The sequence below is a fragment of the Magnolia sinica genome, chromosome 1, assembly GCF_029962835.1.
Source record: "Magnolia sinica isolate HGM2019 chromosome 1, MsV1, whole genome shotgun sequence".
In the NCBI taxonomy this organism is placed as follows: Eukaryota; Viridiplantae; Streptophyta; class Magnoliopsida; order Magnoliales; family Magnoliaceae; genus Magnolia; species Magnolia sinica.
This window is the reverse complement of record NC_080573.1, coordinates 101,720,259-101,747,213: the sequence shown is the minus strand read 5'-3', so window position 1 is coordinate 101,747,213 and position 26,955 is coordinate 101,720,259. Positions and strand designations below refer to the sequence as shown.

Sequence of the window (26,955 nt, the reverse complement as noted above, 5' to 3'; positions counted from 1 at the left end):
TCTACATAAAATTATGCGGAAACTGTCGTTGGAGTCTTCGATGTCATCGAAACTAATCATTCAATGGCATCGAAGCCACATCGATTGCATTAAAATAACACATCAACTGTCCAGAGACGAAACATGATTTTCCAAAAAACCTCGATTGCATCGAGTTATGTTCAATGGCATCAAACCTTACTTTCGATGTCATCAAACGCCCTCCAATGGCATCGAAAAAACACCCTAAATAGTCCAGGACCAACTGAAGAAAATCCGAAAAATCTCCATGGGATTGAGCACTGTTCAATGCCATCGAAGGTGACATCAAACAGTGCCAATCGTATCGACTGGCTCATATGTGACTAGATTTAAGACATCAAATACAAGTTTCATACCAGGTAATCATCATGTTCTGTCCACCGATTGCACGAAAAACTAAAGATACGATTTTCACATACAACACAACCGCCGTATTTGATCATAGTCAAGAAAATAAAGATAGATACTGAGCGAAACAGATATTTTGTGGTAGTGTCAGGATTTCTCAAACATCAAAGAGATTTCTCTCGTTGTTCACGAAGATGATCCCGCAAGGATGATGGGGACCAATCACTCGGTAGGGCCCACCGTGAACATCCCTTATCTGGGTCATGCGTGGAATCATATCATACCTGTGCAAGATTTCAGCCATTCATCATTGGGGCCCGCAGCCCACGCAAAACTAACCCCACAATCAGGCCAGTCCACTCATCAGGTGGGCAACAACCGTTATACAGGAATGGATGGTTAACGAAAAATACATTCCGATGGCCCGCATTCAAAGTGCCTGTGTAGCCTGCATGATGAGGGGCTCTGATCATATGATCATCTTCAGAGTGGGAGACCACCTTACGAGTGGCTGGTTGGCACTTGTTCTGCTTGTAGAAGTGCCTGTGGGTCTAGCAAACCTTCTGGTCTGAGAGTGAGAACAGCATTCTTTTTAATTTTTTAGATCATTTACTTAGTGACCATGAAAAGATAACCTATCACCCACAGACAACAGCACCACCACTTGTGGTACCATACCATCATTCCCACCAAGACGCTAGTTTTGTAGGACATCGGCACCATAAAAAGGGTAGGCCCCACCATGAAGATCACCATTCTCCAAAAATCAAGCTCATCCACTTAGTCAACATGCCACAATTGTATGTTGGGTCCCACCATCGGCTGCCCATTGGTTTCAAAGTTGCAGATCATTTGATAAGTGGGGTAGCCTGATTTTTTGTGCCAGGTGGGCCATAACTGTAAGTTGAATCAGACTTTCAGTTGTCCATTGATTTGAATAGAGTGGCCCATCCATTGAACAGACTGGCCTGATTTTTATGCCGGGTGATCTTCATGGTGGGGCCCGCCGATTTCATGGTACGGATGTCCTACACGTGGTATGTTAACAGGAAAGATGGCACGGCACCACAAGTTGCCATAGGCAATCAGTTCTCCCATGAAAATACCATCATGTGATTGGTAATTGGATCAGAATTCTTCAATTTTCTTCCACTCGGATTCACAAGCAACCAATTCTGCCCAAAAAAAAATAATAAATAAATAAATAAAAATCCATACTCTTGATTGATGACTAACTAAAAAAAGGAAAATAAAAATAAAAACAAAAAATAAAGAGAGGGGGGATCTCAATGTACATATATGATTCATCATTCAAAGCTACAATGGCCCCTCAGAACATTAACAAGACAGGGATCAAAGATACAGTTTAACAAGACGGATCAAAGATACAGTTTCCAAAAAAACAAAATCACATGTCGGAAAGAGATGGTTTGGACACAAGAAAGAACTATTTTTAAGGCAGTATGTGACCTGTTGTTGTCTCTGTTGGAGTTGTTGTCATCGTCGTCAAAATCCTCTCCTATACATCCCAACCATCTTTCCGGTCATCGAATTCCCATTTCCGTGCGGCTAGATTCCCATACATCTCGGAGAACTTGACAAGGCAATCTGTTCTGACCCGATAATGCACTTTCGTGTTCCGGCTGATGGCCGCCCCTGAGAACTTTGATGTATCAATTGCCCATGCAGGCCTTACATACTCCACAGTCCTCGACGAGCTGGCATTAGCATACAAGAAATTCAAGAGCACATCTTCACAGTTGAAGTACTTGTCCACCACCTCTCTTCCCTCTTCGGCTTCCTTGCTCCAGTACCTCTTGAATGCCACCTGGCTGTCAACGAATGCAGCTCCTGTCAATATCATGTTATACCCTCTACGCGTCCGAGCATACTTCTCATCCCTGTACTTCAACGGGCTCCCATCAATGAGCCGTGGGTAGAACCCGACGATCCTATCCGGGTGCTCCCGCCAGACCCTAAACCCACGCTCCACATCATCGCAAGTCATCATTATGTCATCATCAAGTTCGAGGACGGCTCGGTTCTTTATTGAAGGATCCATCTTGAACCGGTTATTCAGCGAGTTATGCTCTTCTACTCTAATTCTAACTGGCACTGCTGAATCCAACTCACTCAGTTGAGGAGGCTGGCCTTTGTTCCACACTACGACAATCTCCCCAACTGAAGAGCACCTCGAGTAATGTTTCACATACATCTTAAGATTCCACAACCGAGCGTCATATGTCATGGTTAGCAATGTAAACTGAGAATAGTGTCCCTTCAATGGGTAGGCTTCTTCTGCGCCATTGCCACCATAAATATACTTAACACCCATACATATTAGCACCACCACAATAACAAACATTGATGCCAAAACCGATCCGCCTGCACATGTGTTGGGCTTCATCCGTCCTCTAATTAATGAACTCATCCTGTTCAAACGGGTAAAGAACCGCCTCAGCTTAGAGGAGAACGAATGAGGGCGCTCCCATGATGTGAAGGCGTCGCTTCTCTTTCTGTAACCATGAAGGCACCAGTTGGGAGGTAGAAAGCACTTCACAGCTCCCACCAATACACCCACTAAAATAACCAGTGCAGCTGCAGCTGCAATTGCAGCAGAGCCTAAAATAATTCTATGGACAGAGTCGCCTGAAGGAACCCGATCCCCGTCCATCACTCCAACCCACTCACCATTCAAGCCTATTTGTTGCACATCTAGATGATGGTAACGAGCACCATTCCAAGCATTGCGGGCTTTCTCAGGTTCTTTAAAGCCTAAGGGGACTTCAACTTCCTTGTATTCGTCCTTGGTAAGAACCTCTACCTTGAAAGCCCGCACTCCCCGGCCATATGTTTCACCACAATCTTGGCCAATGCGGTAGAGGTTGTGATTGTACATAAACGGCCTGCCTCCATTTCGAGCACCCAAGCTCTTATCGATGTTAAAAATGGGGTTCTGCTTGTGTGGTTTCCACGGGCCAAGAGGTGTGCTGCTATACCAAATCTCAAGTTCCCCATTCTTCTTGGTGCCAAAACCGCTGAAGTCCGAGCCAAAGAGCCAAAAATTGCCCTTGTAATTCACGATAAAGGAATCTATGAGGGGCTTCTTCAATATAACCTTTTCCAATGTCCATTGAAGGGGAAATTTCAGTGCCCGATAGAGACGGAGCTCCCCTTTCTGACTGCTCTCAGGCATCATGTATATCTGATGGAACAAACAGGAAAATAAATAAATAAATAAATAAAAATAATAATAACTGGGAAGCCAGTGTCAAGATGAAGGGCACCTCCAGGGCCCCATAAATTGCAGACATCTATAGAGAAAATTAAACATGAAGGAGCGTTGATCTTACATCATCATGATATCTGAAAACGTATGGATAAGAAAGGTGCCATTCCTCATCTAAAGCAATGCCCAAGTGCTTCCATGTTGCACCTTTATCGGTACTTCTTGCCACACCAATGTCTCCTTGCAAAGTGACTGAATTCTTGGTCTCGAAAAACAAATAGAGAGCATCGTCCTGAATTATAATGCCAACATAAATCATGTAAGGAGCCGTTAGAAAATCCATTGAGAAGGGCAGGAGAACATACTACACAAAAGTCAGTGTATGCATTTGCCTTGGTAGAAACAACAAGAAATACTATAAATAAACAGAGTGATATTATCTAGAAATTGGCATCACAAACCTGAAATATTTTTAGAGCTTTAGATTTTCTTTCCTTTTAGAAATAACTTTTAGTTATATTAGGACTCTTCTAGAGAAAGTTTATTTGCAATTTTTATTTTTAGAAATTAGGCCTTATAAGAGTTTTATTAGAATTAGGATTTTTATTAGAGATATTGATAGCTTCTAACGACGGGTCGGGCAACAATCCCATGGGCAGTGCTCTAGGGAATTTACCTTTAACGGCGGCAGCTTTTGAAGCAGCACGGCGAGAGAATCGGCAAGCTATGCAAGGGCTGCAGGCTTCCATCGATCGCATGGCGGATCGTTTGGCGGAGGCCCTAGGGCAACTCCGTGTTCATGGTGGTGATCCACCATCAACAATTGCTAGAATTCATAATCAAGCTAAGCGTCTCGGTCCAGACCGGGCCTGGCCTTCTAACAAAGTATCTTGGTCCGGGTCCAGCTCATCCTTCTAGCTGGGTACCTTGCCTGAAAGTATTATATAAATCAGGCCCGGACGGGCTATACCATTGGGCCTTTGTGCATACCCAAGCCCAGCCACAGAAAATCTAATTACCAGAACACAAAACCCATTCCAAGGCCCAGCCTGCCAGCCTTTCAGCTCGGCCCAGATCATGGTTTATAGACCATCCGATACGAATGAGTATCGTCCGAGTTGCATCAGATTCCGTCTAAAAGAAAACATGTTGCCACACCAAAATGGGACCAAGTCAGACTTGAGTCAGGGTGAGCAGTACCAGTTTCGGTCCCCAGGCAAATCACACTATGAAATTTCTACTTAAATCCATAGCCCAGATCCAGCCCAATGCAGGCTGGACCAGGGTCAGGCCTGAAAAGTTTTTATCCTAATTGTGATTCTGTAAAGGCACGATATGAAAAGTCATCCAGCTCATCCTTCTAGCTGGGTACCTTGCCTGAAAGTATTATATAAATCAGGCCCGGACGGGCTATACCATTGGGCCTTTGTGCATACCCAAGCCCAGCCACAGAAAATCTAATTACCAGAACACAAAACCCATTCCAAGGCCCAGCCTGCCAGCCTTTCAGCTCGGCCCAGATCATGGTTCCATAGCCCAGATCCAGCCCAATGCAGGCTGGACCAGGGTCAGGCCTGAAAAGTTTTTATCCTAATTGTGATTCTGTGAAGGCACGATATGAAAAGTCATGGCAGACACTCCAAAGTAGCAGGTATCACCAGTGATCACCACTTACAATTTTGCAAGTGCCATACTTGCGTAAACCGTGCCTAATAAGCAGCACTACCACAGAGAATACATGTACCTTTAGGTACTTACGATGCAGGGGCTCAATGATGGGGATGAAAAGAAAACACTTGTTTTCTTGATACTTGATGAACATAGAATTCTTTAATAAAAGAAACAGCCAAGGATGCAAAAGGAAAGCAATATTCTTCCATGGTACAATAGCTGAGGATTTTGATTGGGATAGTATAAATGGAATAGCATTTTTTCCCCTTTTTCTGAATTGCAACAGAAAGCTGGGAAGTTGAGCTTTTTGAAGAAGAATAAAAGGAAAATTAACAACATGAAGATACTTCGATTAATTTTTAGCCTATTCAAGCAGTCCCTCCCATGATAATCAGGAGCAGGACAGGACCAACAGTGTGAGCGTGGTAGCACATAGAGAGCACATAGGCATGCACATTTAATATTAATGTATTAACAGTACATGTTACGTTAGTTGCACATTCTATAAAAACTGTAAGACAATGTCAAGTAACCATGTTATACTATTTTAAAGAAACATTTTTCCTACCAAAAAAATAAGTGCACATGTGAGTGTTTCAAATCTTTTTAACTGTAGCATTTGTTCCACTTAGAAGAATACTTGATTTTACTGATAGTGCCTTCTAAATTCTATACAAAGATCATATATGAAGTTTCGCAAACATGGTATTGAAAAATGGTTATTTTATGGTCATACTGGCCGCTATGTAAAGTAAACGGTTACCCTTTTAGTAAACGGTTACCCTTTTATGGATGCAGGGGTGACACGGTTCGTTATCTAAAAAGGGGCTGTATCGGCCAATACAAGCTCATACCCCTGCATCGGCACTCTTACGGGGCTGATGCATCCGTTACAGGCCGATATGACTATAAAGGGCCTATTATGAAAGTTTTTATTTTCAAATTTTCTCTTCTTTTCCACTTCTTTATTCATTTCAACCATGAAGGAAGCTTAAAAACTAATATAAACTACATCTAGGCCTGTTTTGATGATCGAAAAGAAATTGACTGGGATTTGATGAACCGAAGCAGAGTAGACCATTTATCGGGAAAAAAAGGGGAAAGCCATGACTTTTTTCAGTTTTACATCTTTTTTCCTATATTTATATGTATGGACCCTAATCCACCAAATCATGCTTGATTTGTTTTTGATAAGCGCCTATTTGGTCGACTTCCAGCAAGTCCAGCTGACACTGCTTGATGGATAGCATTCTTACGAAAGAGTAGCTAGTTACACCATCAAATACGTCTGGAAAAAAAAAACAAAAAAAAAAAAAAAAAAAAAAAAAAAAAAAAAAAAAAAAAAAAAAAAAAAAAAAAAAAAAAAACAAAAAACAAAAAAAAAAAAAAAAAAAAACAAGAAAAAAACAAAAAAACAAGAAAAAGAAAAAAAACAAAACAACATATTTTGAGATCCTCACATTTTTTAAATTTTACTAATAAACCACGGTGTGCGGTAACGCCTGTGTGAGGCCATAACAGTAACAGTGGCAACTGCTACGCGTTACAGGGTCATAACGGCTGTTACGGAATTCTTTGTTGTTTGGGTAGTTGCCTAGCAACTTTTATAAATAAGATCATAAAATAACCCTCTAAAAAAAGAAGAAGAAGAAGAAGAAGATCCCCCAATTATTGTTTCTTTATCACTAGTATTCCTCTTCTTTTTTTTTATGAATACCACTCGCAATCACTATGGATGCCTTTCTAAGCTCAAGCGTTGTTCCTCTTCATTTGTAATTTTGTAAGTCCACACCCTTTCGATGTAATACAAGAATCATTTCTGAAGTCATATACTATATTGGTATGCATAACATCACATATAAGTGGCAGTTCAGTATTTTTACAATTTGATATATAACCAGATGTCCTGCCTTTTGGACTTCTAAATCATCTTCGCCATAATATACTTTCAATAGGAAGTTACACGCTCAGCATCGAATGATGGTTTTACTATAATGTAATAGACATTGTTTATCGACCAATAAGTCTGACTCAACCTCAAGTATATTGATTAGTAAATGTTCTTCACTTGGGATTTTTTATTTTTTATTTTTAGATGGAGATGATGAAGAAATTTGATTAGAAAACTCGCTGGAAGTAATTCTCTAGCCAGTCCCAAGCGGGCGTAAAGGAGGGTAGTTGATCCCAATCATCCAATTCCCTGGCTTCTTTCAGGACTCAGGGCCGAATCTTCCTTTCTTCACATCGAATCTTGAGTAAATGCTCATTCACAGCTAGTCTCTCTAGTTCGTATGTTTAAATCTGTTCTTTGTAACAAACAATATCGTGTTGGCCATTTATGGGACATAACAAACTAGTAACATGTCTACATGATTCTATACAAGTTGCAAGTCAAAAACAGGTATATATACACAACCGGTGAGGTTTCATAGACTACAAGATACCAAAATATCTGAAATGTTCAAGTGACAAAGTAGTCCATATACCACAACTAGTAAAGGTCTTGTAGCCCACAAAGTACCAAAGTACCAAAATACCAGAACTGTTCAAGTCACCAAGTGAAACACAATAAGTAATACATACACATTGAAATGTCATATTCCAAAATTTCCCTGCTTTTAACATTCTATAATGATTCTTTTCAATACATATCCAAAGCTACATCATATCAGCAATATGGATTATCGGTACTAAATATGTGTTGGTTTGCAGCCAAACAATATGTTCTCTCAGACCCAACTTTGACTCCTCGGCCTGGGCACTGAAGTGGACACTTAGGACTGGTTTTGAGATATTGAATGTTTGTGGGGTAGCAGCCGAGGCCTCCCTGATGAAGCCAGCAGCCACTTAGGACACAACCCATGAAGATTTCACAACATACTTAGTTTGGATTGTTTTGGGAGTATTAATCCTGCAAGCATTTCTGTCATTTTTACTTGTTCTAACCTACTTATTTTTCCTTGGTCCCTGATTTTGTAATTATTGTTGAGTGGAACATAGTTGAAGCTGATAATAATCAAATTTGATGTGAGTTCTGTCTGTTGATTTTAAAGTACATGATATCAATTTTCACTTTTCAGAAGCAACTTATTTATTTTGAGCTTCAGGGCCTTATTATGATTCAAAACCAGTCAGTATGTGTCGCAGATCTTGGACCATGCAATATTGGTGAATGAGATACACAGATCCATAAACCAGAGCATTGGATTCAGAATGGAAAATGTTGGGGAACGGGGGGGTGGTGATTAGTGTAACATTGGGGCAAACAGACAATGAAAACCATACCCCCAAAGTGAATTGATAAATGAGACACAACTATTTACCAACTAATATTGTGTCCAGACTCACCAATAAATGCTCCGATTCTGATATTTAGAACTGTGGGTCTTATGGACAAAAAATGGACTAGTGACCAAGACAACTCTAATCTATGATTTCATAAGCTCAACAGCTAAGTAAACTAAAAGAAAATGTCTAGAATACCCCCAACTAGTCATAAAATATACAAACCCAAATGCAATAAATGGCTAAAACTAAGTCATCCTAGCTAATGTACGCGATTTGCCAAATAGAAAAATACTTGCAAAATTACTACAGTTTGCCCTCTAAAGTTTCTAAAAAGAATTACAATAAAAAACAATAAATGAAAACAACATACACTTTTTTGAGTAGGGCACTGGGGCTATTGCCTAAGGAGATTCGATCCTTGGCCATGAATTGGGAGAGCGGGTAAACTACAACTCTACCGAGCTGGGTGTATGAAAAACATCATACATGGGCCTAGAAGAACTCATGGATGTCCCCCTACACATTTCTCTTTTCTTTTCAAAAACAAATGGCATTCCCACTTTCCTAAATAACTTGCCCAATAAGTATCATTTACGATTCCTAGCAAACCTTCTAGATATTTCCTCAAAACAACCCAATACTGAATTAGAACAAACTCCAATCTCTTTGATAAAAGAACCTAACCAAGGCTACTAATGAAGTTAACTTGCCCGCCAAGCTAGCTTAGCAACCAACTTTGACCGACTCAAATTGTGAACTTGGAGACCATCTCAAACCATTAACTTAAACTCTTCTAGAATACTACAAACTTCTAGAACTTCCCGCGATTTGAATGTCCAAATCAACTTGAGATCTGAACCAAACCACATCTAGAAGAATTGGGCTACCAGATGGAATCCACAGGTTGGTGTCACCATCCAAGGGCTTATGGATCTCCAAGTGACAAAACATTAAAGTTTGATTTGCAAGTGACAGATATTTCCATCTACATGCAACCATCACCAAACTCTTCTCACTTGGTGCACTGAGAACCAATCTCCAAGAAGGTCCAAAGTGGTGACTCTGTGAAAGTTGGGTACTGTGAGAGCCCATTTAACCTTGATGTTGTTACAGAATTCAAGGTTCATTTCTATCCAAATTCCCTAATATAGAGCAAATGGAAGCATATGTCACAAAATCCCACATCTTCTCTTAAAAAGCCACCATCATCAACTCCATCAATTTATCTTTGAAAAGCAAAGATATCTAAGTGTAAGTACCCCCAAATCTTCCTAGCCATAAGAAAATGGATGTAAGATGATGGATCAACTCTTCCTCCCTTTTACATATAAGTTGAATATTCAGCAGCCAGTACTTTGTTCACGGCAATCCAAAGTCACGATAATTGGCAGCAGTCATCCATGCGCAAGTTTCAACTCTATGAGGAGGCAACAAATCCCATATCAGAGCACAATGGGGCAAAGCTACTTCCTCCTAAAGTTTCAAAAAGAGATTTGGATGAGAAGAAACCTATATAATTCCATTTCCTCTCTCTAGTGTCCTCACATCCCATAGGAATATGTAAGTTGCCCAGTCAAATATCTCTAAGGCTTCACTTCCTCCTACTTCTGATTCCTTTTAACAGAAATGTTTGGCCTTACCACCCAATGTTCCAAAGAAAATCTTCATCATGGATCACTTGTTGGTAGCCACTATGTCTTTGAAATTTTTTCATCAAAGACTGTTTACCAACCCAAAATCCCACTCTCCATCTCTTGTCACCATTGTCGTCCCTTCCACCTTTTGACACATCATAGCTCCCATCCCCTATTCCCCTTTTATCCCCATCGATGTCATAGCCTTGACCCACCCATTTAGTGTCACCTTTACAAATACCATTTTGTCATCATATTTGAAATAGGAATTATCATGATTCTAGGCAAATGTTCCACGTCCAGCTGCTCACCCAACATCGACACACCCTTTACTAGACTTAAGATCAGCTCGTGTATCACTTCCAGGCAGAGCTTCACCAACCCATGTATCCTCTCAAAATCTAACTCTTCCTCCATCTCCCACTTTGAAATGAATTGCTTCCATAACAATAAGACCCACCTTCAGAGACTAGTCTGCCACTTTACAAATATACATTCGAGGTTCCAAATTCAACTAAAATAACTTTCGTTCATTGTTCTTCTGGCTCATCCCTAAAACTCCATCACTTAATTAAAGAGACTCCAATTTTTAGTCTCTAATTTTTCACTCCTATGTCACCATCCTTCTTGGACAATTTGAACATCCTTTCAACTTATGAGTTGGTCCTTATGCCTCTTGGCACACCATACCAATAAGAAATCCTTTGAGGCATCATTAATTGATTGTCACTGAAGGTGCAATCTTGAAAAGCAACAAGTAGGATCCCTAAAGGAGACCGCCGTTGGGGAATGAATTAAAATTCCACTACTTATATTGAATTCATGTATGTTTTAATGTACATACACATTTTATAAACATCATAGAAATACCCCTAGTTCAAATGAAGAGAAACCAAAGTGGCTCCAAGGCGCCTGAGGAGCCTTAAAGTTTTCCAAAATTGAACTTAGCTCTTTTTGAGACATGGTGCAAGCAATGGGTCTAACCAACGGCTTGGAGTGACACCTAAGTAGACGGTTGACTGCGTTGACCACCACAGCCATTGTGCCAACCATGGATCTAACCAGCAGCTTGAAGTGTCACCTAGCTAGATAGCTGACCATGTTGACCATCATATGATGTGGCACTCAGGTGGCGGTTATGAAGCCCCTTGGACAAGACGACATGGCAGGGTGCCATCTAACTTGGTTTGATTTTACCAACAAGAGTAAATTACTGAAACACCCTAATAAGAATAAAGAGAAATGAAAGTGATTCCTGCTAATAGACAGATGCCTCTTCAGGCACCCTCTCAAGCCCCTCCCAGCCAAGGTTTAAAGTGTCATCCGAAACTGGTACATATCCCCCGATACACATCTGTATCATCCATGACGGTACAGATGTATCAGCCTGCATCGTGACAAAACAGCACAATAGAGGGTGATACAAGGCGATACAAGCCCATTTCGGTGGCTAACAATACAATACCCAATGCACCAATTTTAAAACTTGCTCCCAGCACCCATCCAAGCACTATACATACAGAGACTGAGAGAGCCATTTTGCAATTAAAGACAGACACTCCTAGCACCGCTTTCTCTCGCTTGAATCAGTTATCAAACCATCCGAATTCTCTCCGCTTCTGGGCTGTTTTATTAAGGTGTTTGGGGCTGTTCACTAAGTGCGTTCGACTACAGTCATTCGATTCGCAAGAACCCCTTCGCAGTCTTAGTTTAATCAGTGTGGGGGCATTTTCCATCTAAAGATAGCGTGATCCGAAATTCAAACAAAGCAATCTAAATCCTTCCTAACATATACCTTCTGATCAAAAAGGAAAGGATCAGCAACGAAATTGCTCGGGAAGCCAGCATCTGAAGCAGATGCACAAGTAAAAACCGGATTCGCAACAGGCCACGCACTGCTATCATTCTTCCACACGTTTCTCTGCATCCAATTCACCATCCCAACACAGAATCAGCTCAGAAGATCCGAAAGGGAAAAGGAGTGGAAAAAAGGAGAGAGAGAGAGAGAGAGAGAGAGAGAGAGAGAGAGAGAGGGCTTACAGATTCGATAGGCTTCAAAGAGAAAGGGGAATCGCCGTAGAAGATCCCGATAGACCACGACCCCTCGCTGTCAGGCTGGCAGCCGAAGGAAGAAATGGACGGACGATCGTAAGGTGGGAAAGTGAGCCAGGCGAAGAACGTGGCGATGGAAGCGAAGACTACGAAGGAGGAAAGAAGAAAAAGGAAAGTGGTGGAGAGAAAGCAGTGATCCCATCTCCACCTGCACCAGCACTTGAGGCTCATGTCGCAGCAACCGCCGCTGCCGCTTCCGTTGCCGATTCCGCTCGAACCCATCCAATTACAATATATCCGCTGCTGCTGCTATTTATTTCCTTTCAAATCCGTTTTTCTCTCTGGAATTACAGTCATCGTCAACCCAAAGAAAATCATGGAAGAGAAGAGTCGTGGAAAACGGAAGACACTACTGCATTTTCGAACATTCCAAAGACGATCAGCAGCTTCCTTTCTTTTTCCTCTGTTTCTCCGTCCTTTAACGCGGAAAATGCCGTAGCAGTCTTCAGGTCGAGCCCGCCCGCCTCCGTCAAGAGAAAAACTTTAATACTCTGATGGATGATGATACGCTGGCACTTAGAAATTGCACACGTGGCATATATCCAACAACTGGAATGGAACCGTCTAAATTATCCTATTACAAGTTTATATGTATCATGAACTAAAATTAAATTTATTTTATTATCTGACCATTGGATTGGTGGATATGTAAATTTATAATATTCCAACGGTCATTTTTTCACAAACAAGTGTCCAACGAATCAGAGGTTAGGATTATTAAACCAATATGATTTTAGGTCCCTGACTTGGCTACAGTTGGTTGAAAAATCTAGTCGGTTTTATTTTATTTTATTTATGCCGCGTTTATAATTTTGAAGGTACTGCGTATCAAGCTTCATAGGCAGCCTGAGTATCGTATAACACCCCTGAGAAATGTATTTTATTATTGTAATGATGATTTCTATAGAAGAAAACCCTGTTTGGCCCCACTTCATCGATCTGGCGAGACCGTGGTCTTTATTGAACTGGAATCCTCTACAGCTGTTTTGGGCGCTGCGTAAACACACCCAATTTTGTGGGGCCCAATATGTTTTATGTTTACGATCCACTCCACCTATTAGGTTATATCCTCGATTTATTTTAGACCTAAGTCCAAAAATCATCTGGATAAAATATTCATACAGACCAAACCACGTGGAATAACGAGGATGAGATGTCAACCGTAGGTTTGTGTGTGGATACAACATTTTATTTATCTTTCATCAAACCCTGTTAATCAGGTTTGAGTTAGCAGGATGAATAGAATATATAAAAATCAGCCAGATTAAAACTCAGGCGGCTCATCTGTATAAAATTAGCAGTTTTGGGAGGAATTTTGCATGGTTCATATTGGTGTGGGCTATAGATTTTATTTTCCAGGATTTTATTCTGTATCTATGGTCAAAATTATAGTTATCTCATGATGGACGGAGTGGATTTTATATGTACAATATGGTAGATCTCAGAGAGCTTGGGTGTGTTTTACACGTTTTGCCGTGCAGCGCGTAAAACGGGTGTTGGATGCAATTCGAGTGCGGTTTTACTGGAACATGGAGGACGGCATCTGGCAAGGCGACGTGGAGGGCGTCTTAACCCCGCCAAGGCGGACTCGGTCCTCGCATGGTCTCTGTGGGCCCACCGTAAATATGTGTTTTATCCACACCGTCTGTCCATTTTAACAAATCATTTTAAGGATCATATCCAAGGCTCAAGTGGGCCAGACCACAGGGTCCCTACTCTTGCTCCGGTGGTAGACTCACGAGAGTTTCAACACCAGGTCAAGGTTGGAGTACCATAGGTGGTGACTTGTGGTGAAATCCCCCTGTTGTAGGGCCCACTGTAATGTTTATTTGTCATCCTGTTCATAAGATTACATAGGCTTAATCAAAAGCTTTCATGGCTCCTAACAAATTTTCAACCATAGGCCTTTAATTCCTAATTTTTGCTGTAATGTGGCCCACTTACGCCTTAATCTCCCTCTTATAATGCTCATGTTGTAGGAGGGTTTTTGGTCCGGGGGCTTCGTATGGTGACATGGTTGTGGTGGAGCCCCCGTGTGATGAGAATAAGAAATTCTAGTATCATTTCACTTTTTCATTTTTATGACGAAAATGTCTCTTTTGCGTAAAGGTGGGCATTGAGTCGAGTTAAACCGGATGGGGTCCAACTCGACTCGATCCAATTTTTCCAAGATTCTGACCCGAATTCGATGCGATCCGAGATCGAGTTCAACAGGATTGACTCGATCCAATCTGAATTCTTTCTAGCCTGACCTGAATCGAGTCAGATCAAGTTGAGTCTATCTGATCAACTCGGACTAGGCTGAATCAAGTCGAGCTGGAGACTCTCGTGCTAGAAAAGAAACGGGAGGAAAATCGGGAGAGAAAGGAGGAGAGAAAGAATGAGAGGAGCAAAATTGGGAGAGAAAGAAGGAGAGAAAGAAGGAGAGAAGGGAGGAGAGAAAGAATGACCTGGTGTGGCGTCGCTCGGGTAGGGATGGGTTAGGGTTCGCCGTTCGGATAAAAGAATGGTAAAAGTAAAAGTTACACACACACACACACACACACACACACACACACACACACACTACCCAAATGGATCAAATCAGATCAGATCGAATTGGCTACTGACCCAAACTCGACTCGATATGCGGTCGGATCTGAGCGAGTTTACTCAATCCGAACAGATCTTGGCTTTTGGTTTGGGTCGGATTGAATTCAACCGGTTCAAACGAGTCAGATCCGTCAGTTCAAGTCAGATCATGCCCAACTCTACTTCTACTGTTACCGCCCCTGGTACGGCATGATTTCGCCTTTACAAGTGAAAGGTCATTTTCAAAATGGATATGAGCCCTACCTAAAATTGAACCCCATGACTAATATGATCCATTCATTTTAATTGAAGTGTCGGGAACCCATGAAAAAGGTCTTCTTCATATGTTTTTTAAGATGTCAATGGCTCACAACTTTATTAACTTTGTATGTTAATACTAAATTTTTCCTTTCAGTGTGGTTCATCTGTGATGAGAGTTGAACTCAATCTTGGGCCGATGACATGAAATTAATATTGACCTCAATATGAAAAGCGGACCGCTGATATTCCCACAATGAATATCTACTGTCACAGTGGAAATATCAGCGATCCACAGTAAATATCAACGGTCTGCTCTTAATATCAGCAGTCCATAATAAGATATCAACGGTCCATAATGAATATCAATAATATATACTAAATATCGACAATCCACGGTGAAAATATTGGCAATCCATGGTGAATATGTGCGATCATTAGTAACATGCTTCCATCTCAGCATTATTCTATTACAAAAATCCATCCATTACAACATTCATCACATTCTTCATTTACAAAAATCATCCATTACAACATCCTTCTATTATTAAAATTCATCCATTAGAGCATTCTTTCAGATCCTTCTCCCTTTCACAAACTCTCCCCATTCATACCTAATTTAAAAAAAAAATTAAAAATAAATAAATAAAATAACTACAGAGAAAACCAATAAATTAAGAATGAAAAAGGAATAAAAGTAAAAAACACTATCCTTACTTTCATATTCTCCTCCCTTCCCATGAATTAACCAAGGAAGGTAGAATGAAATGGCCAAATGGCCCTCGTATGACAAAGGCCCTACATTTTGAACCCATCCATATTTTATGTGAAGCCCACTAAATTGTTGTGAAGCAAATCCAACTTGTCTATAAGTAAGGGAGTTTTGATTTTATATCATTGATCTAAGTTGGAGAGAAAAACTCATAACAGATATATCACACCAAAAGAAAGTTTAGAATTAAGGCACAATATTAGTGTAATTATGAGACACATAAAATTAAAAGAAAAAACCATTCTATCAATTCACAACTTTCTGATTAAAATGGACAGATCATATCAACTAAGGGATGGGCGGAATTTAAATTTTGGATGGAGCCTATGTCCCCTTTCAAAAGGACATTTCACTTCATGAGGTGAGAGCCTGTCACACGAAGAACGGCTGTGGTAGAGGAGTCTTTTCATCATCCAAAAATGAAAAAGTGATTCAGGACTAGAATTTTTTAATCTCGTATATATAGAGCTCCTACCACAATCATATCACCTTAAGAGGCCAAAACTCGGCTTAAGATGATTTGATGGAAAGCATATAAAACACATACATCTCAATGGATTGGCATATCCTTGATAGGACCTAGTCAGTCTGATAGGGTGCACTCTGCTAGAGCAATGTCATCTAGTTTGTACCATAATGTATATTTTATATCCACACCGTCCATCCATTTTGTGAGGATGATTTTAGGACATGGGCCCAAAGCTGAGATAGATCCAAAGCTCAATGGGCCATGCCACATAAGGCAGTAGGGATTGAATGTCAATCATTGAAAACTTCTTAGGCCATGGAAGTTTTGAATCAAGCTGATATTTGTATTTTCCCTTCATCTAAGCATACGTGACCTTATGATCAGTTTGGATAGCAAATAAACATTATGGTGGACCCTAGGAATGTTTCAACATTGGTTGTCATTGTCTCACTACTTTCTAATCCGTGATGTGATCTACTTGAGCTTTGGATCTATCTCATTTTTGGACCCATGCTCTAAAATGATCTTGCAAATGGATGAAGAGTGTGGATATTACACATATATCATGATGGCCCCATAAAACTTAGTGACATCAACACACCATATAGGTCCCTTGCAATGAGCTTAACTCTACCGTCTGTGGGGCCCACCTTGGTGAGTGAAAGTCATGTGACATGACTAGAAGGGTTGGGAATATGACCGAGCAAAACTTACGCTGATCCATCCAAACATTTGCACGCATGATGGCTAATTGAGCTTATTTTTCAGGGCATCCCAATTTCATGGTGGGAAGCCATGATCTACCGGTTAGATGAGAAAGTATGCTATTCTACAGCTGTTGTAGGCAAACACACTCTTTTAACCAAATAGGAACCATGGAAGCAGATTGCCTGATGGTCCCATTAGGCCATGGGCTGTTGCCAAGACGGGAGCGAATTTAGTCAAGTCAAGATAATCTCAAATTTCATCAGATCATGATGTGGCGTTATTTTAATAGTCCGCCACTTAGACTTGGGCAACCTTTTGAAAGTCAATGAACCCTTTTATAAGTGTCTAACAGTCTAATAAAATGGCATCATATCATAACCTGACTGAAATTGAATATCCCATCCTAACCAAATCTGCTTCCGTCAACTATAGGTTAAGTTATACTTCACCCAATAATTTTCAGATTTGCTTACATGGATTACCTCTAACAACAGCATGCCGCTCAACCAAATCCCACCAAAATCACAGTGACCTAGTCATTGTGCAGTTTATCACCCCAGCATGTATGGAAGCCAATTGTCATAAACAACATGGTTAGATTTGATCCGGGCACAGGCCATTGTAAGGAATAAAGTCATGCGAAAAAAGGTTTGAAAGTGACCCTCTGGTACCCGCCCCACCACGTGTATTCGTTCATCCAAGTCATCCATCCATTTTCACTAGCTTAGTTTAGAGCGTTAAAAAAATTTTTAAAATAAAAAATAAAAAAATCCAAGTATCTTAGGGACCACCGTACACATACATGTTACTCAATCGTTGCTTGGTAAGGTGTGATATTCAATACGCATGCACAGGTTGTACACGTGAAATACGTGGACCCAAAATAATTTATACAAACTGCGGAACGTACTGCGTACAGGTATCATCCCAAATGTTTATTTAACAATTCTAGTCTGATGAATTTTTATTTTTATTTCTATTATTATTTTTTTAATTTCTGGCCGTTGACTACTTTTCATTTTAACCATCCATTAAGTGCCGCCAACACCAACCACTCACAAAATCAAATCAGTTTCAATAACCGGGGTAGGAGCCATCTAAACAGGTGCTGACGGCTTGGATGGCTTGATTATCTGTAGGTTCACGTCTGCATTTTCTGAGGAATCCAATCCTGTACAACACCTGTTTTACACGCTCCCAAACTTTTGGGGCCCACCATGTTGTATATGTAAAATTTACACCGTCCATAAGGTTTCATCATCGATTATAGGATCAGGACAAAAAAATCACCCTTATGTACAACTCAAGTGGACCACACAGTTTGAAACAAAGGAGATGGGATGTCAACCATAGATTTTTGTGTGTGGCCACTATCTTATTTATATTTCATCATACCCATTAATCAGATGAAAATCACTAGGATGAAATGAAAATACAAAAATCAGCTGATTCAAAATATTAGGGGGGTCTCACCGTGTGAATCAAGAAGTTTTAAGGAAGTTTTACATTGTTCCTATTAGTATGGACCATCAGAGTTTTTCATCAGACTGATATTTTTTTTATATACGATTGAAGTAATAATTTTTACCTGATGGACGGACTAGATTCATATATAAAACATGGTGGCCCCAAAAAGAGCTTGAGTATTCTACGAAGCTGCATACACCAAGGTGGCGTAGATGCTTCCACTGCGATTTCTTGCAAGCCATTAGCCACCACACTTTCTAGATGGTCAAAATTTCAAAATAATAATTAACGTACGCGACCGGTGCCTCTGCATCCTGCAGACGATTTTTGAATTCTCATAAGTGGGCCACGTGGCAATCTGAGCCACGAGGTTTGCTCATTTCACACGCAGTTTACTTGGGACGCGGATTTCCTGTGAAAGCCTTTCGCAGGAAGCTTCTGCGCTGGAGACTTAGGTGGGGCCACCATGTTTGTTAGAAATTCATCCCGTTTATCCGCTCTGTGAGCTCATTTTAAGTTACAGAACCAAAAGTGCGCAGGATCCAAACTTCAAGTGGGCCGAAAATGTGAGAATTGGCCGCCCATGGTTGAAATATTCGTGGGCTCACACAACTTTTAAATCATAATTATTCTGTTTTCACTTCGTATCAGCGGGAATGACAGGTATGGATGGCATGTAAGGACTTGTTTGGATGACAATATGAGCGGTATGGCATGTAAGGACCTGTTTGGATTCGCGTATATTATTGTATTGTATTGTATTTGGATACTGTTCATATAAACATTGGACAGTTTTTAGAATGCATTCAAATCACCATGCCATTATTCAATGTTAGGAGAGGACGTATTGTTCCGACAAGTGTACAATTTCTTGTACTATGCAATGTTTGGATACGACATATTCAACTTGCGTATTGTACCGTCATACAACATCTGCACGGAATGATTTTTTTGAATTTCAACGTTCATTTCGAAGAGTTGGTGCCCTTCGTCAGTTGCTATCATTAATCATATCCGTCCAACATGTTGGTTATTGGGTAATCTTATCCAACCATTCATAGGGTTCACGTTGGTGAGGCCCACCTGCCGATATTGAGTGTGACAAAATCAAGCAACCGATGGAGGGCTCTGATCTACAAAGTAACATGATAGTAAGGCCCACTCCGTCCGAAAAATAGGGGGCCAGTTGTGGACCCCACAATGAGGTCAGCGCTCATCCACACTGCCCATTGATTTTCTAGGACCTAAAGGAACCTAATATGGGGTCCACCTTTGTGCCGTACATTAAGATTTAAAAAATGACGCATAATTTTAAAATAAAAATCACAGCAAAATATTCATTTAGTTAAGTAAAACGCTCATCACACATCTGAAACGATTTTTCATACCCGAATGAAAGTCACTGGAAAAATAGAAATTCCACAGTATGTTCCCAAAAAAAAAAACCAGATATATATATATATATATATATAAAGGAAAAGGTACTATACGCTCGACCGTATTATGCCTTCCATAAGGTCGAGTGCTGGTGGCACATTATTGGTTCGGATGGTGAAAATTTTAAACAAATAAGGAGATTTTATAGGGAAACTGGAGAAACAAAACCGGTGAAACAGGTTATTAAAATATCCATCTACTTCTCTCACGCGTATTTTCTACAAAAGCCTTGCGCCTGCTGTTGAAACCTTCCCAAGGCCCACTATGATGTTTATCCGAGATCCAACTTATTCATAAGTTACGACATGCATGAAAGAATGGAAAACACAAATTTCAGCTTGATCGAAGACTTTTGAGCCCCTTAGAAATTTTTAATGGTGGGCATCACTTTATCCACTGTTTTCTGTGGTGGTTACATTCCATCTTTGGATCTAACTCATTCTTTGTCTCATGCCTTAAATTGATATCTCCGAGTGAATGAATAGTATGGATAGAACACATACATCATGGTGGGTCTGGTGATGTAACCTGTCGTAGCTAATTTGCGTCTAGCTAGCGTTGGAGTCCATTGCAACTTTTAATATGACGCATATTGCGTCATCCAAACGGGTAGGGCTCTGTGGGGCCCACTGTAATGTAAGTGTTTTATCCACACCATTAAAAGATTTTCTCATATCATTTTAAGTTATTATCCTAAAAATCAAGCAGGTCCATAGCTCCAGTGGACCATAATAAAGGAGGTTATACTGATAATGACACTCACCGATGAAACCTTTCTAAGTGTTAGCATTATATTGTCTTACCATCCAACCTAATCATAAGGTCATGTAGACGTGGATGAATTGAAAACACAAATATCAACTTTATCCGAAACTTCTCCAGCTCATAAGAAGTTTTTAATGGTGGACGTTCAATCACCACCTTGTAGTCCACTTAAGCCTTGGACCTGCTTCATTTTTTGGTTCATATATTAAAATGATCTGAGAAAATCTTTGAACGGAGTAGATAAAACACTTACATCACGTTGGGCCCCATAGAGCCCTACCGGGATGGAGTAGGATGTGCGTTCCTAAAGGAAGTGGATGCAGGCCGATTAGATACTGAGAGGTGGACGCTGATTGCATCCTACCCCCGCTCGTCTCTAGCCCCGAACAGGCAGTTCTGTAGGCCGACCCACCGTGATGTATCCATTTATCCAAGTCGTTCATCCATTTTCTAAGATTATATTAAACCATTAACACAAAAATAAGGCAGATCCAACGCTCAAATGGACCACACCAAATAATAAGCTTGATTGCATTAAATGTACAGAACATTAAAGGCTAGTTGCATTAATTGCAAGAGTCTTATGTGGTGGGGTCCATTTGAGCATTGGACCTGCCTCATTTTTGTGTTAATGTGTTAGAATGATCTTAAAAAAGGGTTGAACAGCTTGGATAAACGGATACATCATGGTGGGCCCGCCTATAGAACTACCCGTTCGGGGCTAGAGACGGGCGGGGGTGGACGCAATCCGCGTCCCTGACACAGGTTGAGTAGCAAGTCGGCTATTGAAGTTACGTCACCAAGTTTCATGGGCCCCACTATGATGTATGTGTTATGTCCACACCGTCCATCCATTTTAAGATATAATTTTAGGGCATGAGACAGAATGAGGAAGATAAAAATCTTAGTGGACGCCACTAAAGAAAATAGTGGGGAGAGTGACTCCCACCATTGAAACTATCCCAAGGCCACTATAATGTTTATTTGAAATCCAACCTGTTCAAAAGTTGAAGACATGAAATAAGAGAAAACACAAATATCAGCTTGATCTAAAACTTTCGTGGCCATTAGAAGTTTTTAATGGTGGGCGTCACTGTCCCCACTCTTTTCTGTGCTGGGGTCCACTGGAGCTTTGGATTTAACTCATTCTTTGGATATTGCCCTAAAATGATCTCTCCAAATGGATGGAAGGTGTGGATATAAAATATACACCATGGTGGGGCCTACAGTAACATCACTTCAGCAGCATGTCTGGCTACTCAACCTGTCATAGCTAATCCGCAGAAATCGGATTGCGTACTGAGTTACTCAGGTACACTTTTATCATACTGAGTAAACTCAATTGGGCCCGCTGTGAATGTATATGGTTTATCGGCACCACCCATCCATTTTTCCTGCTAATTTTAGGGTTTTTTTTTTCGAGGGGGTGGGGGTTAGCTAGTTAGTACACACCCACGTCAGTACACACACTCCATGTTAGCCACCCCCGCTAGGGATTGATAAATTTTAGGGATTGATCCCACAATTATAGTAAATCCAAAGCTCAAGTGGACCATGCCACAGGAAACAGTGTGGAATACTGATTTCCACTGTTGAAACCTTCTTAGGGCCCACATTAATGTTTATTTGCCATCGAACCTGTTAATAATATCAACAAGACATGGATGAAGATAAAACACAAACATCAGCTTGATCCAAAACTTCTATGGCCTCCAAGAATTTTTCAATGGTAGAGGTTTAATCACACTATTTATTGTGGTGTGGTCCACTTGAGCTTTGTATATGCTTTCTTTTTGTTCTCAAGACCTAAACTTATCTGTTAACACAAATGAACGGAGCGGATAAACTAAATAAATAACGGTGGACCCATAGAGTTTATTCAGTACGCTAATGGTACTGAGTTATTCAGTACGCAATTCACTTCAAATCCGCGATTGCACTTGAAGTGGATAGAATCAGCGTGAATTGAACTTCTATCATTGAGAAATTCTGTGGCGTATCAGGGTTACACTGTTTTCCGTCACGGACAACCATAGTGTTTGTGAGAAATCCATCCCATCCATCAATTTTTAGAGATCACTTTAGGACACGGGGACAAAAATGAGCCGGATCCAAGACTTAAGTGGGCTGCACTAAAGGAAAAGGTTGGTAGGGAAATTTCTACTGTTAAAACCTCCCTAGGTCAAAAGTGATGTTTCAATTGCATCTATACCATTCATAACAATATTCCTACTGTGATGAACTGAAAACAAAAATATTATCCTAATTTAAAACTTCTGTAGCCCCACAAATATTTCAACTGTGAACGTTCAATCTTCACGTTTTCGGCCCACTTGAGTCTTGGATCCGACTCATTTTTGGCCTCTTGTCCTAAAATGATATGGAAAAATGGATGGATGGGGTGGATTTCTCAAAAAAAAAAAGACCACGATAGGGCCCATGTAAGTTTCTAGGGCAAGGTTTTTAGCATAAAATAAGCGTGAGAGAGATAGAGGTGGAGGGATATTTTAATAACCGGTTACACCGGTTCTGTTTATCCAATTTCCCTATAAAATTTCTCGATTGTTTAAAATTTTCACCATCCGACGAATAACATGATGCCAGCACTCAACCTTAGGGAAGGTATAATACAGTCGAGCGTATAGAACCTTTTCCCATATTTTATATATATATATATATATATACACACACACACACACACACACACACACACACACACACACACATAAAAAGCCATTACGATCATTAACAAACTAGTCTAAAACAGTCTTCCATAACTAAAAAAGATTCAGACTTAAACTGAAATTGGCTTCTCTAGACGGTCACAGTCACGTAAGCAACGACAAAATAAACTCCCTACTAGCCGCAAACAATATGAACAGCCCAAGCAGCAAAGCAACAAGCGGACGATCAATGACTGGTTCATTTCCTACAGCATCAGTTGCCACTCTTTCATGCTTGTCTTCTTCTGAGCCAATGTCACCTGCTATGGTTTGCTCTATGGGTGTTTCTACAAACGTCCCACTATCCACCATCGGGACAACCTGATACACTAACATGCCGACCTCCAGGTGTTTCTTTGGCTGCTCTATCGATGGCGATGGCCTAAATGAAGTAGTAAACAAAGCATATTCTCTGTTAATACTCCTACCTGTATGATTTAATAATCACTGCTTTAACTATCACATATTAAAACATACGAATTTTTAAAGCATATCAACCAACCTTGTATTGATTCCATGCATTCATGGCATCTTCACAACATGTGAAAGACTTATGTTTGCACCCACTAAATCTGTGAACTTGTGCCTTGCATTCTTCGCACGACTCATATATACCGGGTTTTCTTCTGACGAACACCACGTAAAATTTCTTCTTCATTTTTCCTACAATTGATAAACGTACAGTTTGTCAGCGCAAAAGGATATTGATTGATGTCTACCAAATGTCTTCACAATTTATACAAGAAGCAGGCAAAATGAAAGTGATGGTATGTTAGATTAACTAGGTCAGAAGTATATCAGACTGAAACTAATTCAAATAGCTCTGATTCAGTGATATGATGTCAAATCTACCTATTGAAAGTTGCAAAATAAGAGTGTATTGGATATCTTGTGAATTAGAAACAATAATTCAACATAAACCTGCCAATATTATCCAAACCAACTATTAGTAGTGGTAGGCAACTGAACCAATATTGTATTACTGAACTGTATAATCCAAACAGAATTGGTTACCAGATTTTCCTGTCCAGTAAAACTGTATCACTGAAAAACTATCAAGGTTATCTGTCTCGCATAATAAATATGGGAACCAAAACACCCAAACTAGCAGAACTGTAACAATAGCAATATATGAAAGTTATCTGGTTATCATAACAACTCTGGAAACCATAACTCCCTGAGTAGCAAAATTGTATCAATACAATTATGTGTAGATTATCTGCCTACAATAACAAATCTGGGAACCATAACTCCCTAGGTAGCAGAACTATATCAGTATAAATATGTGGTGATTATCTGCCTACCATAACGAATCTGTTTACCAAAAATCCCTAAGTAGCAGAACAGTATCATTAAGAAATATGTGAAGATTATTTGCCTATGAGAACAAAACTGAGAACCAAAACTCCCTGACTAGCAGGATGATTCATGCCAAAAGTGTAGCAGTAAGAATGTTAAACCTGTAACATTGTAATCACACTTTGGAATAGTTCAATGGCCACGTATAACTGCCACAATTTCTACTTACTAACATAAACCATGCACAAATTGCATGATCCATTCAACCTGCATTAAACCTTACAACATGACCCATTTGACCTGCAATAAAACCTGCAACATTCTCATATATACAACATAATCAATTTATGCAGGTCAAGTTTGTCATCAGAGTTACTAATACAACAGCAAGTTAAACATCCACAGTATTAAAGTTAAATCCCAAAAGACCGCTCCATGTATGGACCGAAAAAAAAACAGTATCCACACCCATCCAGCAAAAAGAAAGTAATGTCCAAAAATAAAAATTGTCAAGAAATAAATGATAAGTGACCCAAAATTCACTCCTGGCCACTCCGAGGAAGGATAACTTTTTGTATCCATTCCTTTCTTCTTTCGTGTCCCATATTCATAAAATACCTAGCACTTACTAAATCGGACTACAGCACCCTTGCAGCCCAAATCTGTTCCTCACTATTAAGACCATCCACGTCCTCAAGTCTCCCCAAGAGCCGCTGTACCAGCGTCATGCTCTTGCCCTGTGCTATAGTTATGGTCAGGGTCTTTACAGCTTCTGCCACCTCCCACATCCTATCCCCTATTTGTTCGTTCAGCTTACCCTTTCTATTACGACTACTGTCACTCGCATCTGCGCAACTGTGACGAGATCTTGACGTTGTCTCCATTGAGCTTTTGTTATATCCCGTAGCCCTTTTTGTGGATCGATCGACACCTCGAGTGCGGGGAGTAGGCTTCTAATCATCCTCATCATCGGATGAGAGTCGTACAGTATCAGAAGCTTGCTCATCAGAGTCGTCATCAGAATTCAATTCGTTACGACTGCGCCGCTTCCCTGAAATAGGTGAAGAGTAAGTCGTGCTTGCATATGAACCATGTGCACATTCATTGTCGAATATAAATGCCAAGTCATCTCATCTGTCAATGTGCTTTCTACGCACTCGTTCAGCATAGGGGTGTGACTATACACACAAATACAATGCATTAAACATCATATATTAAATTTCAGAACTTTGTGGAATTGAAAAAAAATATATTAATAAATCCTACCACAATATATCCATCCCAAACATCATCGGTAGCGACAACCATCTTTCGATCTTCATCCCACCTAAAACCAGATGCATTGAGCAGGTCCTTTATAGCCCAATACAATCTCTTCAAGGTCCGCAACTGATTAGATATGTGATGATTTTCAAGTAAAATGTCACATCTATCGTGGATTTCTTTGATGGTTGCCTTGTAGGCCTCAGGTTTAAACTCGATATCACTCTTAAGGCCGAGATTGACTTGTTCAACTAAGGCATCTACCAACGAATTGTCCATAATGTTAGACCATTGTACTCTACTTATTTTACTCGTAGAGGCTGTCCTACGCCTCGAGATAGATATACCCTTTGGTGAGGGCCCTTTCCTTGTGGACGAGGCAGATTTTTTGGGAGTTGAAAGAGGTTGTGTTGGTGATCTTGGACTTATGGCTAGAGGACCACCCCTATTTGAAGGAGATGACTCGACATTTTTATCCTCGGATCCTTCATGGTGCTCCTTAGGAAATTCATTTGACCTACAATCATAATAAATTAATAAAAATATGACAAGAGCATTCGCAAGATGCACACAATTAATCATTCATGAGGGAACCAAAAAAGTTTACAGTCTATCTAACCAGATGCATCCACATTAAAAGTAAAAAGTAGTTAAAATATTCCTTCTATAAACATAGTAGATCAGTACATAAATCCGGAAAACCAAATATGTTGTCTGGTGCGTGGAAGACTATCATTCCACATTCTCTCAGCTATCTCGTCTCTTTTCCTCACCCACTCTTTTCCTCCATGCTAGTTATCTCTACAGGGGATGGTGAAACATCCTCTGTACTGTCTCCACTGTCCTCTACTACCTCAGTCAGTCCATCATCACCATTATCTCGAAGGAAATTATGAAGGACACAACTAGCTATGACAATT

At 40.3% G+C, this 26,955-nt stretch overlaps 1 protein-coding gene across 1 annotated transcript; it reads right to left on the bottom strand.

The window, feature by feature from the left end:
* Window positions 1-1,634: 1,634 nt before the first annotated feature.
* Window positions 1,635-12,750, bottom strand: LOC131252647 (glucosamine inositolphosphorylceramide transferase 1). Its single transcript, XM_058253300.1, has 4 exons — window positions 12,232-12,750; window positions 11,987-12,112; window positions 3,723-3,890; window positions 1,635-3,574 (listed from the first exon to the last, which is right to left on the bottom strand). The coding sequence occupies exons 1-4, from the start codon at window positions 12,523-12,525 to the stop codon at window positions 1,889-1,891; spliced, it is 2,274 nt and encodes a 757-aa protein (XP_058109283.1). The 5' UTR covers window positions 12,526-12,750; the 3' UTR covers window positions 1,635-1,888.
* Between the last annotated feature and the right edge of the window lie 14,205 nt (window positions 12,751-26,955).